Below are 14,104 nucleotides of genomic sequence, written 5' to 3'. Positions count from 1 at the left end.
GTAAAGTATCTTGTTTAGCTGTGTTTACGGAATGGGATGCATCAAGCATTTGGTCCTGCCATAACAAAGTGCTAGACTCAAAACACGAGTTCTGCGCCAGCCCCATGTCCTAACGATCCAAGGGGTTTGCCCACTTAGCAGAGCAGATTGCAGCACGCAGACATCTGAGCAAGCCTTAACTAACCTCGCACGGCGCCTGGTGCCAGCAGAGCAGGTTAACGTGCTGCACCTCACTGAGGAGTGGGGCTCTGCTGACATCTGGCATCACAGCAAACAAAGGGAGCGAATAATTACAGAAAAACGTTTACACGGCAGAGGCAGTCGGCGCTGAGCTCCGTGTGCGCTGGAAGAAAATCGCTCTTTCAGTCTTAGTGGTCCAGGACTCAGCTCATCATCACATTTGAGAAGACAACAGCCCAACTTCCTCGCACCCACGGCTGGGTTTGTGGCCTTGCTTGGGGCTGCTCTGATGGCAGACTGCTCTCAGGTCCCACCACACTGGACTCGGGGCAAGAAGGCGGTGCTCAGCAGCAGCAGCAGCAGCAGAGAGCAATGGGCAGCTCAGCTCTCACAAAGGGATGGTTCGCACGGCAGGCTAAAAAACTTGTACACATTCTAAGTGACAGAGGAAAAAAAAAAAAAGCCAAACCAAACCCACCTTGCTGAAGACACAGATATTCTCTGCGCTTTCCCTATGTAAAAATGGTGACGGTGCTGTCAGTTCACCCTCAACTTTCACCTAGGCGCTGAGCCGGCTCTTGGGATACCCGCCCTGAGCTGCTGACCGCCGAGCATCCCCGTGCAGGTGACCGGGGAAAAAAAAACAAACCAGGCTGTAAAAGCTCTGGGTTACGAGTCCCTGCCCCGACCCCGACCCATCGGCTCGGCACGAACGCCCCCACCAAGCGAGCGAGGCTCCTCAACCCTGCGTTGCGCCCACGGCTCCCAGCGCAGCGCTCCGGCCGCTCCCCGCGGTGGGACCGCAGCCGTCCTCCCCCCGCCTCCCGCTCAGCCCCTCGCTCCCCTCGGCCGGGGGAGGGGGCTGCCGTCACGTGTGCCGCCCGCTCCTTCCTCCCCCTCCCCCCCGTTCTCCTCCTCCTCCTCCTCCTCCCCCTGCGCGGCGGCGGCAGCGCACCGCCGGGCTCCGCTCCCTTTGTTGCAGGCGGAGCGCCGGGCGCCGCGCACAAAGGAGCGCGGCCGGGGCATCGCTCCCGCACCCCGCAGCGCCTCGCCCGGCCCTGCCCGGCCCTGCCCGGCGGCGGCGGCTCCCCGCGGGGATGCTGAAGGTGCGCTCCGGCGCGGCGGAGAAAGGACGGTCCCGCCCGGGCGGCGCCGCGGGCTCCGCTTGAGGCTGCGGCCCCCGCCGCCGCCATCCCGCCGCTCCCCCGCCGCCCCTCGCCATGGTGGCGGAGAGCCCGGCCGCCGCCCGGCCGCCGCCGAGAGCGGGACCCCCGCGGGGGCTGTGCTGCGCCTCGGCCCTGCTGCTGCTCGCCCTCTCGGCTCTGCCCGCCGTCCGCGCCTCCCACCCGCTGCCCGCCGGCGAGTGCCAGGGCGGCGGCAAAGGGAAAGGAGGCAACTGCTCAGGTAAAGCCCCGCGCCGCCCTGCCCACGCGTGCACGTGGGGGAGCGGAGCGGCCGGGAGGAAAACAAAGGGGAGCCGCTGCCCCGGGGGCTCCGCTGAGCGCCGAGCGGGGCGAGGGACGGGAGGAGGAGAGACGCTGGGATGGGGCTGGTTCCGTGGATATAGACAGACAGACAGACGGACAGATGGAGAGATGCCGGCGCGGTGCGGTTCGGCGTGACAGCAGCGCGTTGTCGCGCATCGTGAGGGATATGGCGTTTGTAAAGCGGGGCAAAGTAAATACCGCATGAAGTTTCCGTTTCGCAAGCGGGGCTCGGTTCTCCCCTCCGGCCCCGCTCGGTGAGGGCAGGTCGTTCTCTCTCCCCCCCTTCCGAAGCGCCGCTCCCCACAAAGGGCCGGGGCGCAGCGCGGTGCCTTCTCCGAGGTGATGAACAGCTCCGTTCCATTGTGTGCAGCGGGTGCGGAACAGCTCCCAGGCACGGGGAGCTCCATCCCCGCGGTACCGGACCGCAGCCGGGACAAAGTGGGGAACAAACCGCCCCGCCGCCCGCTCTCGGTGCGCTTATTTAGTCTGAATTCAGCCGGGTTGGTCGTCCGCGCGTTGTACCGCATCGCCGACGCGGTGAGGTTGCCCGACTTTTGTATTGTGTTCGCAGGAACGCTGTGGTTGTTCTTAAGGAAGGGTTAATAGGTCAAAGTGTCGCCGGCATTAGCGGCTCAGCCGGCAGGGACGTGTGGGTCTTTGGAGCGGAGCAGGGGCATAAATCAGTGAGGGCGAGTGTGAAATATCAGTAATAAGGGAGGAAGTTTGTAAGACAATGTGGGATGCACTGAGACTGCTGTTCAGGGAACCCTGCTGGAAGAGGGCATCCAGGCTAACGCCGTCAAGTACAAAAGGCAGAAGCAGAGATAGGTGCCATCTACAACGTGTATGGCAGGCACCGCTTGTGGTGTCACTGTAAAAACGTGGAAGAAAAATAGGGCTTAAAAAGGCAGCAGGTTCTGCCGTGCGTGCTGTGCCTGCTTCACGCATGATTGAGACGGTTCGGTTTCCCACGTTGATTTTCAAGAGCCTGATATCAACACGTGAAGTCTGGATCAGGTTTTCCCCTCGCTTATCGCAATAGGGCTTCATTAAGTTTTACCGGGTAGGTCCCTCCCTGCCATAGATGACTTCCCTGTATGTTCACGTGGGGCATCAGCACCGTTCTCAGCGGACTGCCATGGCAGGGCTCACTCTTTGCACAAAGCAGCAAACTTAGAACTCTGTGACAGCTTTTACTTCTAAAGTTGGGACTCGCATAATTACTTTCCATGCTCAAGGAAGGAGAATCCAGACCTTGCCTATTACTTTGTCATTTTCATGTTTGTATCAGGTTGACCGAATGCCCTGGAGCGGTTTCTTAAACTTTTTTGTGTTGGTCCCTGAGGCTGTAGCGCTTCCTCACTGCTCCGTTATGTAGCTATACTGATAAAGAATGAGTTTGCTGTAGCAGAAGAGCACTGCAACATGGGCAGATAACATAAAAAATTCAGATGACTTTCCCAGTTCTGATTCTGTCCCTTCTGCCCGGGCATTACAGTTCCATCTTTTGTTATATGATGATATAATGGCATCATCACTGGCCAAGGGAGGATCGTATAATCAAGTGATTAGAGCGAGAGGCAGAGAATTAGGACATAGCTGCCTTTAATTGATGATGTGATTTGGACTTCTGTGCATTTGTCCGTCGGTCCCTACTATGGACCTACAAGGGTCCCTTGCTAAGTGAGAAAACTGAAATAGCTTGATTTTAATGAGAATGCTGGATAGAACAGAAGTTGATGGGGTTTGGGTTGTGTTTTGTTTTGTTTCTGGAAAAGAGAGAGTAGGCACCAAATGTTAGGGTTGATGTTTTAGAGATGTTATCTTACTGCCAGCTTTACTTGTAGTCATCTTGTGCTGCGCTTCTGGTACTCGATGACTGTAAGCAGGATGGGGTGATAGCTGCTTATCTGCTCCGGTTGTGAGTCAGTCTTGTTCTTAATAAAGACTGGGAAAGGAAGTATAAAATAGATTTGGTTTATGAGTTACACTGGGGAATCCCCCTGCTGCATTCTTCAGTCTCAGTCGGGATGGATCCCACATGTGGGTTGTTTTGCAACCGCAGGGGTTCGTTTTATTGAGACTGCCCAAATGGAGATCATTGCATTAAGATTTGCTTCAAATTTGAGCACCTGGGATTTCAGTTAGCAGCAATATGCCTCTGTTGCTAAGTATTTCACCTTTTCCCTCCTTTATGTGATCATATGTGCTTGTTGGGATGATTTTGCACACCTCCTATGAGTCTACGAGGCCATATGCTGCCCTTGGTTTCTTAAAGTCTCTTTGAGAGACTTGTGTAAAGATAAAATTGTTTCAAGGCAGCTTACTGAGGACTGGATGAAGCCAAGGAAAAATTAAGGACATGTGGTCTTCCGCAGAATTCCCCTTCTGAGGAGCATTAAAGTTTTTCTTTTGCAAAGTCGTAAGGTCTCTGAAATAGCTTGTAGATGGAAGTAGATGGAAAATGCTGATTAGAGAGAGGGAAGAGCTGGACAAAGGAAAGTATCCATCCTTTGTGTAGGGTGACAGTGGAGAGCATGATGTGCTGTTTATTGAGCATGGAACAATAAGCTGTCAAAAAGCTTATAAACTGTTAGACAGATGGGCAGAGGAAGCTATAGGGGAGCAATCCTTTACCACGTACATGTTACCTTAAGTTTCAGTATGCTTTAGAAATATGGCTTCTACCCTGAAATAATTCAGAGTAAATTAGACTGAGAATGAGAAAATGGACAGAAGAGAGCAGTGAAGCAGGGAACATCAAGTGGCGAACCATCAGGAGTACAGCAAGCACAAACAGAATTCATGCATTATGATATTTTAAAACATGGTAGGATGAGAAGGGAAGAATAGGCATCAGAAGTAGATTGAAAGCATCATGATGCTGGGCAACAAGAGGGTCCTGAGAAGGGCTGGGAGTGGAACATGTTGACCTGTATGTGAGAAGAAGGGAGTGAGAAAGCTGCATGAGAAAAGATAGAAAGCTGAGAAAACTCACAAAGGTTAACAAGAATTAGCCACGTTGTATGCACGTTTTCAAAGCGTGTTTGTGCTTGCATGCTTACTCCTTGTGTGAGCAGAGCTTTAGAGATAAAAGATTTGGGAAGGGCACAGAAGGTGAGCAGGAAGAGCAACGGGAGATGGCAGTCTCAATGCAGATAAGGCAGGAACATCCAGGAACATAATAATAACTCCAAGTAGTATAACAACAGAGGAGAGAAATTACACTAATCGTTGATTTTTGCACACACTCAAGGAGGGAGCAGTGCATTTACAATACGTCTTCTGTCATTACTGCTAGAAGTGCTTGTAGGAGCATAGATAAAAAAGATCTCTTTTTGTTTGGTCCTCTGCTTGTCTGCTTTCTACCACTGATGAATCTGCTCTCATTCAGAATTTGAAAGTCTTTGTCCTTGTTGTCTCCTGCTGATATTGTTATTTCCCCATATCCTTGTTGTGCAGCAGAGGTTGTTCAATTAGGCACTCTTCATTTCCATTATTTTGTTAGATGATATCGAGTCTGTTCTCCAGACACTGTAGCAAGGATCGCCAAGATTATCACTGCCATGCCAGCAGAAGTGGCACATCATAAACATATGAAGAAAAAAATTACCTGCACAAGTCACCTCTTTACTACTTTGATGTGGTGCATGTGACGTATTTGTGCACCTGCAGTAATCAAGGACCAGCAGTGAAGAATAACATATCATCTGTCGTTTGTGTGTGGACTGTTAGTGCTGCTGTCTTGTTCAGTGCTTAATAGCTTGTGGGGATTGTAGGAAGTGGTAAAAACAAAGGGCACTGAGGCCAAACCAAAGTAGCGATGCTTGAAATATGTTACTTTGATACAAACCGTCTCTCCTTGAGTGTGGCCCTTGCCTTTGCTATGTCTGCTTCCTTCTAAAACTGTTTGATAGTTAAAAGGATCAGACACTGAGAAGCTTAAAAAGTAAGTGCCAAAAACTTAGTAATCAAGAATATGTTAGAGTTAGGAGCACCAAGTTTGAGCCGCACTCAGTGCTTGTGACTGCTCAGTCTTCTCTGTAAGGTTTTCAGTCTCAGAAGCATCTAGAATACATCTAGGATAGGCTCTCTTTCAAAAATACTGCCTACATATATTGGCTAATTGCAGTTTTAGAGTTCAAACCGGGATAAAATATCACTATTTTCTGATGCATTATCTATTATGTATGAGCTGTTGCAGTTGAGTACTTCACCTTTTTCCTTAGGATAAGCAGGAGTCTAAAGCTACTCACATTGATAACATCTACTCTGTGAAGTGAAAAGCTGAGCTGAAGAGTGGGTTGGCCAAAATGAGTTGTGTGTATACTCTTTATCGGTCTAGGCTTTTGCACTATCTCAAGTTTGGATCCATTCTGTTCCTACTGTGCAGGGGAAGAACATAAAGCTGTGCCCAGTCCACCTGGTGCACATGAAAGCAATGTGGGATGACATAAACCTCAGACACTCACTGTTGCCAGAGCTCACCCTTGTTTGTGCCTGAGCTCTGCGTGACTCTGTCAGCCAGAATCTGATGTAGCCTCAAGCCTGGCTTTTATCTGTGCTTAACTGCTGGAACAGGCATACTCTTTTTGCCTTTTCTGTTGTTGTTGTTGTAAAGATTAACTAAGTGGGGTTTTTGGTTCTAGTTTGTCATCCTATGTTATACAAGACCAAATCAATTTGTGTTAATGGTGTGAAACCAGATTGGTAAGAATGGAAAAACGGGGGATGGCTTGGGGATACAGGTTCAGGTAAATTAGCCTAGCTGTTCTAAGAAATACATGTCTTCTTTGTTTGTTTGTTCGTTTGCATGCATAGATAAACCTGATCTGAAATGGTACCTGGGACTTGAATAATTGGTTATTTTATCTGCGACTACGACTTATGTTCCCACAGATGAATTACAACAGTCAAGCCAAGTAAACTGTGATATGTGTTTGTGCCAATTGAACTCCTGAAGTAAATGATCTAGACTCAGTCAGGTTACAGATCACTTTGAGAAACTATCATAAGGCATGAATACAAATCAGCTATAAGGAAAAAGTCAGAGCGATTAAAAAGAGAAATTAAAACTCAGAGAATACCATGCACGTATTTGTTTCCCCATAGTGTAATTATTTAGCCATGGAATGTCCTTGTGATGCAGATTCTTATGCTGAATTAAGAGTGAAAAGGTAATTAAAGTGGAATTGAAAGTGTCAGAATAACAGAAAATCATCTCATAACAGGTGCCACTCCATCATTGTCACTAGTGGGAACTGATGCTGCTATGGAGTAAGTGAAGCTTGACTGAAGAGACTGGATGGGATCCAATTTCTTTACTTCCTTGAAATGGGGAAAAGAGCAGCTATGTTTGTCATGAAAAATGTTGCCAAGAGAACCTTCCTTCTGTACCGAGACCTTCCTGATAACTCCTGTTATAGGGAAAACAAGAACTGTCTTTATTAAGACCTGTCAGGCACTTTTATTGCTGTTGATGTAAGGATAAGCATTTGTACTTAGGGTCTGATGTGTTTTTTTTCTAGAATCGACAGTGCACTGGATTAAGGGGAAAGTTAATATTTACTTGGATTTGGAAAAAGGAAAATCTCTGGTCAGGGTCTTTGAGTGAAGGAGGAAGGCAGAGAATAGTGCAGATAGATATTGACTGGAGGCTGGATTTTCCTTTTTCCTGTAAGGAGATGATGATTGTGTTCCATCACTGATCATCAAGCTGAAAGTGCTTGTGACTTTTCCATCTCAGGGCCAGATTTTGGCATGTGTCCATATAAGAGGTAGGAGAAGTAGCTTTCAAATCAACTCTAGATGTAACTTTTGGGGAAGAAAAAATGGTGAGCACCAGGGATGTTAAGTAAGGATCTGTTTTTCTGACTGTAGATGACAGCTTATCCTTTCTGGTAAGTCCCTACACTTGCTGTGAAACAAAAGTGGTGATAGGGGACATGTTGTGTTTTTGAGGGATAAGCCTGTCTTTTTGTAAGCCGTCTGCAATATCCAATAAAGCTAAAGACCGAGGAAGTTCTATGTTTGTTATTCTTTAAAAATAATAATAATAAAATCATTCTATCACAAAAATAGCTTTAGGTAATAACAATTAAAATAAAAACAAATACAACAAATAGATAATCTGCTATAGACTAAATAACCTTCTCTACTAATGGCTGTAGTTCACTCTTAGATCATCTTGTATTTTTAACAGTTTTGAAATACAGAAAAACTATGGGAAGGAAAAAAAGGAAAAGCATGAATGTGGAATTGTATTTTGTAGGTCCTGAGTGTGTAGAGAAAAGCATACTGTATGAAAGAAAACCACAGTACATTTTACTATATGAAGCCATTTCTTGACAAAATGGGTCTCCTTTTTGTAATATTTTTCCTCCAGGAAGGATAAAAAGATACAGAAAAAAATTGTTTAGGGGTAAGTTCAGCAATCAAAATGTGATCTGATGAAATTAAAATTACCTGAAGAACCTTATTATCTGCTTCTTTGTCTTGATGAACAGCTACAACATACCTTTAGTTCCAATTTACTTCACAGTTGGCTTCAAGAGGATCTGAGGGCAGAATTCTTTCATCTTTCATTATTAGATAGATACCCAGTAGCACCATTAGTTATTTAAATGTTGGGGAGTCTTCAGTGCACATATGAAAAGAGGAAAAAAAGAGTCAAATCTGTTTCTCCAGTTTAAGATTCCTTCCATGGAACATTTGTCTTATGTGAAGTGGGGGACATGATGCCAGCAAAGCTCTTTGAGAACCTAGCAAGGTGACCAGAAGGATTCTTTCTGAGCCCATTATGTTCCCAGGCCCAACTGGGTAGGGCTGGGATGCTGAGCAGGGGTTTGCATGGGTTTTGCAGAGGTGCGTTCCTCTGTTCCAAAGTCATTATTAAACCATATATTAACCACTATTTCAAGGCTTCATTTGCTCTGTGACTGCCTTACTAGTCGCAGTGTGGTTTTGTGAGGAGGTGGTGTTTAACTAGCAAATCGGGATTTATTTTGGGATAATTTCAATTCTAATTATAGGCGACAATTTCTAAGGACTGAAAAGACGAGTCTTTTCCGGTAATAGATTATGTGTTACAGCAACAGTGTTTAAAGGATCGGGTTCAAAATAAAATTAAATCCCTGTAATGCCTCTCTTTTGACTTAGTATTATAAAAATAAATTTTGTTGCAATTACAGTCTTGAAACACTCACTTTATATAACAGTGTTCAAGCTGGCAGGATCCTCATCCACGCCTCAGAAATAGCGTTAATTAAGACCAGCAGGAAAACACGTGAAATGAAAGAGGATAAAATCAAGAACAAGACAGAACTGTCAATAAGTTTTTCAAAGGGAAATTATCCTTTCCGTAGCGACCACATCCTCCCTTAGTCGACCTGCCAGGCTGGGACCTTGCTGCTCATATCAACATTTAAAAAGGAGTGCTTGGCAAGCCAGAGCAAGGACGTTCAGGCTGTGGGATGGTTTCTGCAATCTGCTTTGGAAGCACAGCGTGAGGCTGCGGTGGGTTGCTCTTTCTCAGCGCTCGACCTGCTGGCGGGTGGCAGCTGAGCTCCTCCAGGCAAGGCCCTGGGGCCTCCTCCGCCTCACCCGGCCACATGGGACCGGTGTCAGAGCAGATGGAGGCGGCTGGCTGAGCCAGAGAGCTGGCGAGCTCCGGTTAATCTGCCCTTGAGTGCTGTGGTGTGTTTGGGATGAAACGCTTAACCTTCAGAACTCTGCCTCACCCCAGGCCCATCCCTGCTTATTTCCCAGACTGGCACATTTCGGCCCTATTTCAGCAGCCTATTGCAGATGAATAAAACCTGCTTCAGACGGCTTGAACTCCTATGACATGGCATCTGATGGTGTGAGGATCACCCGGCCCACAGTGAGGTCGTGCTGTCACATCTACTCACACATGGCTGTGGAAAACCTAAAAACCTCTTTCAGCAGCAGGTGAGAAAGTGCCCTGCTGCTTAAACCTGAAGCACAGGGGGGTGTTTGGTGAGCCTCACAGGAATTTGACTTGCTACCCATGGCTGCACGTACAGTTTCACACATAAACACCAAGAATGAGTGATTAGATAAGCATCATTTGCAGAAAGTTGCTGAATTTCCTCTAAAATGTTAACACAGAGAAATACCTTCCCAACTGCAGCATAAAAGCTTGAGATCTGGGCTAGCCAAAGGTGTCAGTGCATATGCATAAAAAGAACCCTCAAAATAAACCAATACATAAGCATACAAAGCTTTTGGAAATAAAAGTTTAAATCATTAAGGTGTCCGTAAGCCTCATGGCCGAGGTGTAAATTCTGTAGCTGATTGATGAAGACATCTCAAACAACGTTTTCAACAGGCTTTTCCATAGATGGACTGATAAAAATTGGTATGTAGGTACCAGTTGGTTACTTTTAAACTCAGGGAAGCGCTGATCTAATTAAATCTTTACATTTTGCTAATTAGCATTGACTGCTTGTGCGCTGCCTCTCTCTCATCCCTCTGGGAGAGGCAGAGGTCAGTTCATTGTGCTAGGTGGGTTCTCCAGGGCAAAGGGGAGCAGCAAAACATCTTTAGAAGAGCCAACGGGGTCCTACTGAGCAATAATACCAGGTGCAGCGGTGGGCAGATGAGCTGTCACCTTCCTAAAACATGGTGTTTTAGGATAGATTTTCCTTCATCCTCCATTTCTCACATAGCTTTACCTAGATAATTCCACAAGGCAGAGGCCGTTTTTCCTGTCTTGACTGGAATTTCAGGGTTATAAAAGCGAAAATAAAATCGACAGGCTCGAGTTAAGATTATAGAATACTTTTTTTTTCTTGTACAAAGGGAAGGCAGTTTGTTTAATTGTATTTCTCCCGTGGCTGTCTGCAAAGGATGTCCTTTTGTTTGTATGTCTAAACAGACTACCTTTGTGAAAATACGCATATATGATTGAAATGTGCAAAGTCAGTACTGAGCTGTAACAAATAGCCTTTCTCACATCAGAATCTTGCAGTTGTCATAGGTTTGGAGCAAAGAATTTGGATAGAAAAAACAGAGAACAGCTGCCTTATTTTTGTTTGTTTTTGTTAAGTGAGAAGAGGTGTATCATTATCTCGGTGCTCTTTGTTAAACCCTTGTCTGTAATGTAGAAGAGTTACCCAGGTGAGAGAACACAACCTCCACATTTGCAAGTGATATTCATGCTGCTGGCTGAGCAAATAAAGAAGAACTGTGGAACCAAGCTCAGAATTTGAGCGTTTTGGGTGATTTATCTACCAGATGGTAAATGCAGTGCAACGTAAAAAATTAGTCTGGGAGCAAGGAATCAATCATCCATCACACTGATCAGGAAAGGGATTTGGGTGTTATAGCAGAAAAATTAATGAGCTGGCAATCCGCAGCAGAGCGGCATTAAAACAAATAAGATACTATACCGTAATAAAAGGGTCCACATACAGAAAACAAAAGAGATGAATATGATGCTTTGTTAGACACCAGATAAACCTAATCAAAAGCAGTGTATTGCCTAAATAAGTAAATAAATCCTGAATTATTCAAACATAACGGTGAAGTTGTTTGGTATCAAAACCTGGAAATTCAAGTTAATGTACAGATGTGAAGTTTTTTTACTGCCTTTCACATTTCCTTTTTTCCCCCCAAATATACAGTCTGTCGAGTCACAGTAATTACTTATCAGTACCATATATTTATATGCTATTTACAGACACTGTACATTGGACTTGGAATTATCTAAGCAAGATTATATACAAGGTACCAGTACTACTTTGTGGAATAAATCTTTCTATTAAAATCTTGAAAACGTTTCCTTAGCCCCTTTAAGTTACCCAGGGTGGAAGAGTTCAGCCTAACACCATTCTTATGGTCAAAATCTCTCCACGACATTTCTTAGACTTCTCATGGGAATTCCAGAAAGAGAAGATTAAGAAAAGGTGGCTCCTGTGCTCAATTTTCTCTTCTTTTTCTGTTTTTGAATTCTAAGGATGAGGCATAGGTTAGTCTATGGTGATAATGTATGCGGGCAGTAGGACCGAGCCTGGCAGCTGTGGGTCTTCTTGACGCAGGTGGAGACCTGGCAATGGATCCCACCTGAAGCTTGAGGCAGCAAATGGACTTCTTTGAGAGCTGGTAGCTGAAATAAGTGGTTTGGAAAGCATCTTTCTTCTACTGCAGAAAACAGCATGAAAGAAGTAGGTTGCAAAGTGGTTATTCTGCTACAGAAAACTGCCTCAAACTTCTCTTCTGTGTCCTCTGTGAGTAATGTCTTTTATTGCTGAAAACAGTCAGAGAGATAGCAAACTGTGATGCCAAACTGTCCTCCAATTTTGTGTCTTATTTGGTTTTTCTTTTCTTGATAGTTTGGGGAACATCTAGTGAAGTCTTGAGTGCTCCTGTTCATCACGTCAGCATACTGACCAAATTCTTTCACTTCCTATTTCTGCTTTATGTTTTGTTTACTTTATTTGCTTTTAGATGCTGCCTGGAGAAATATTGCTATAAAGACAAGAGGAAAGGACCTGACTGTCCGACCATGTAAGCAGAGGAGTAAAACCCACTACTTAAGGCGCTTTTTGAGTGCTAATCACTGCTTGATATCAAGGAGGGGCTACTAGATTATGATTTATCTATGTATAAAACAACAAACAAACAGATTTATCTGATAGAGTAAGCAGGAGGAGCCCGCAAGTACCAGTTTCTTATGACTACTGGTTAAGACTGTAGACACTTGATTTTCCATAGACTTTTACAAGAGCTGTAGCAAAATCTATAGCAAAGGGGTAGACCTGAAAGCCTATATTTCTCCTAGACAGAAAGACAGTTTTGCTTTAAAATTTTGCAGAGCATGTCAGAATATCTTCTGATACTGTGCTGAGTTGTATTTGCGCAGCTCCAGTGCACCAGGCTCAACCTTGGTGTAAATAGCAGCTCTACCTCCATCACCAGTTGTTTACCTTGAGGCTGAAATTGGCCTTTTATGTCCTCTCAGTTGTATGGGTGTGAGATGAAGGGCAGAATTTAGCTATGTGGCTGTTTACTTACATCTCTGTTGTTTTAGAGGGTCACAGTGTTGTTAAAGAGAGCTGAGGATGCCCATGGCCCCCCATTCAAGCAGGAGAGATGGGCTGGATTCAGAATGGTGGCAGCATGGGGTCTGTCGGTGCCTTAGAAGTGAGATGATTCAGAACAGATACAGTTATGTATCTGTGATCCTGGTCATGTGCCCCTTTTCCCTGTGGGCTGATTGGTGGATTTGCAGGAATAAGGGGCTCCCCTCCAAGCAGAGTAGGATGCTGACAAAGCCTGTGTGTCCTTTGCTAACTCCGGATGAGGGCAAAATGAGAACCAACCACTTCTCTGCTTCTCTGCTGTAAAGCAAGTAATAGCAGCTAATTTATGGCAATTAGAAAGCCTCCCTCAAGAGCCGTGAGCTGACACCAGGCGCATTTTGGCATGGGCTGTGCTTGCTTTGCTCCTCAGCCCTGGGAACCTTGGGAAGACAACTTATGAGCTGGCTAATCCAGCATTACATTTGCAGAGGGAATCCCCAGTGGGGAAGAGTGAATAATTTCCACCTGCTTTGTGCTGCATGAGTGGCATGACAGGAGCCGATGCGATTGATGAGCATATTCGGAGGAGAGGCCGGCATCTTGGCTGTATTTTATTTAATGCATTTCTTTGTCCCAGATGCTGGCCATCACAGCATTGGCCACATTGACTCATTCACCTGGCCCCTCTTTGTACCTGCAACCCTGATGGCAATGAGGCACAATGTAAGGATCCCACACTGTAGCACAGTGATAAATTCCCAGCCCCTGAAAATCCCTCCGAGGCTGTCAGAGGGGGTTAGCAGAAGCTTCGGGAATCATATTTTCTCCTTGCGTTTCAGGAAGGATAAACGAGCAGGCAGAAAGGAATTATTAACTATAGATTGAGCTGACAAGTCTCTCTCTGGGAGGTAAATGCATTTTGGTAAGCCGAACAAGTCGTCAACAGTGATTTGTTTGTTAAAAGTGTAATGCAGTTGTTGAAGTTTCAGAGCAGCAGAGCTTATGACTTGGCTCTTTGCTGGTCCATAACTTACTGGCATTACCAGAATTCATTATGTGGCCCAAACGAGCAGCCAGGGGCTTGTTTGTTTGTTTTCTCCCCATGACTTTTACGGTGCTGGTGGTTCGGCTAATTTTCCAGGGTTTTCCTGACTGTTTAATTATGGTTTTCAAAATCAGCTCTAAATACTATAGTGTATGGGTCTTCGGAGGAGAGAGTATATGCAAATCTAATTATCCTTCAGAACTATTCAGAGCGTTATGTTTCATGGATATTACACAAGCGTTAATTTATTTCCTTTCTCTGTATACAGAATAGGATTCCGTTGCTATTTTTACATAGACGTGTGTATCAGAAGAATGCACGGCAGTAATATTTTAATTTATAGATCT

At 45.6% G+C, this 14,104-nt stretch overlaps 1 protein-coding gene across 1 annotated transcript in view; it reads left to right on the top strand.

Annotated features, from left to right (window-relative positions):
- The first annotated feature begins 1,400 nt into the window (after positions 1 to 1,400).
- The window catches only part of TMEFF1 (transmembrane protein with EGF like and two follistatin like domains 1), a 115,616-nt gene continuing 102,912 nt past the window's right edge, over positions 1,401 to 14,104 (top strand). The window contains exon 1 of the mRNA XM_015855183.3: positions 1,401 to 1,584. Coding sequence (XP_015710669.1) covers positions 1,401 to 1,584 — 184 coding nt within the window. The remainder of the gene's footprint in view (positions 1,585 to 14,104) is intronic.

This window comes from Coturnix japonica, chromosome 2 (assembly GCF_054131305.1).
Source record: "Coturnix japonica strain WE chromosome 2, WE-NBRP24, whole genome shotgun sequence".
Taxonomy (NCBI): domain Eukaryota; kingdom Metazoa; phylum Chordata; class Aves; order Galliformes; family Phasianidae; genus Coturnix; species Coturnix japonica.
Note: the sequence above shows the minus strand (reverse complement) of the source record. Positions and strands in the feature narration are given on the sequence as shown.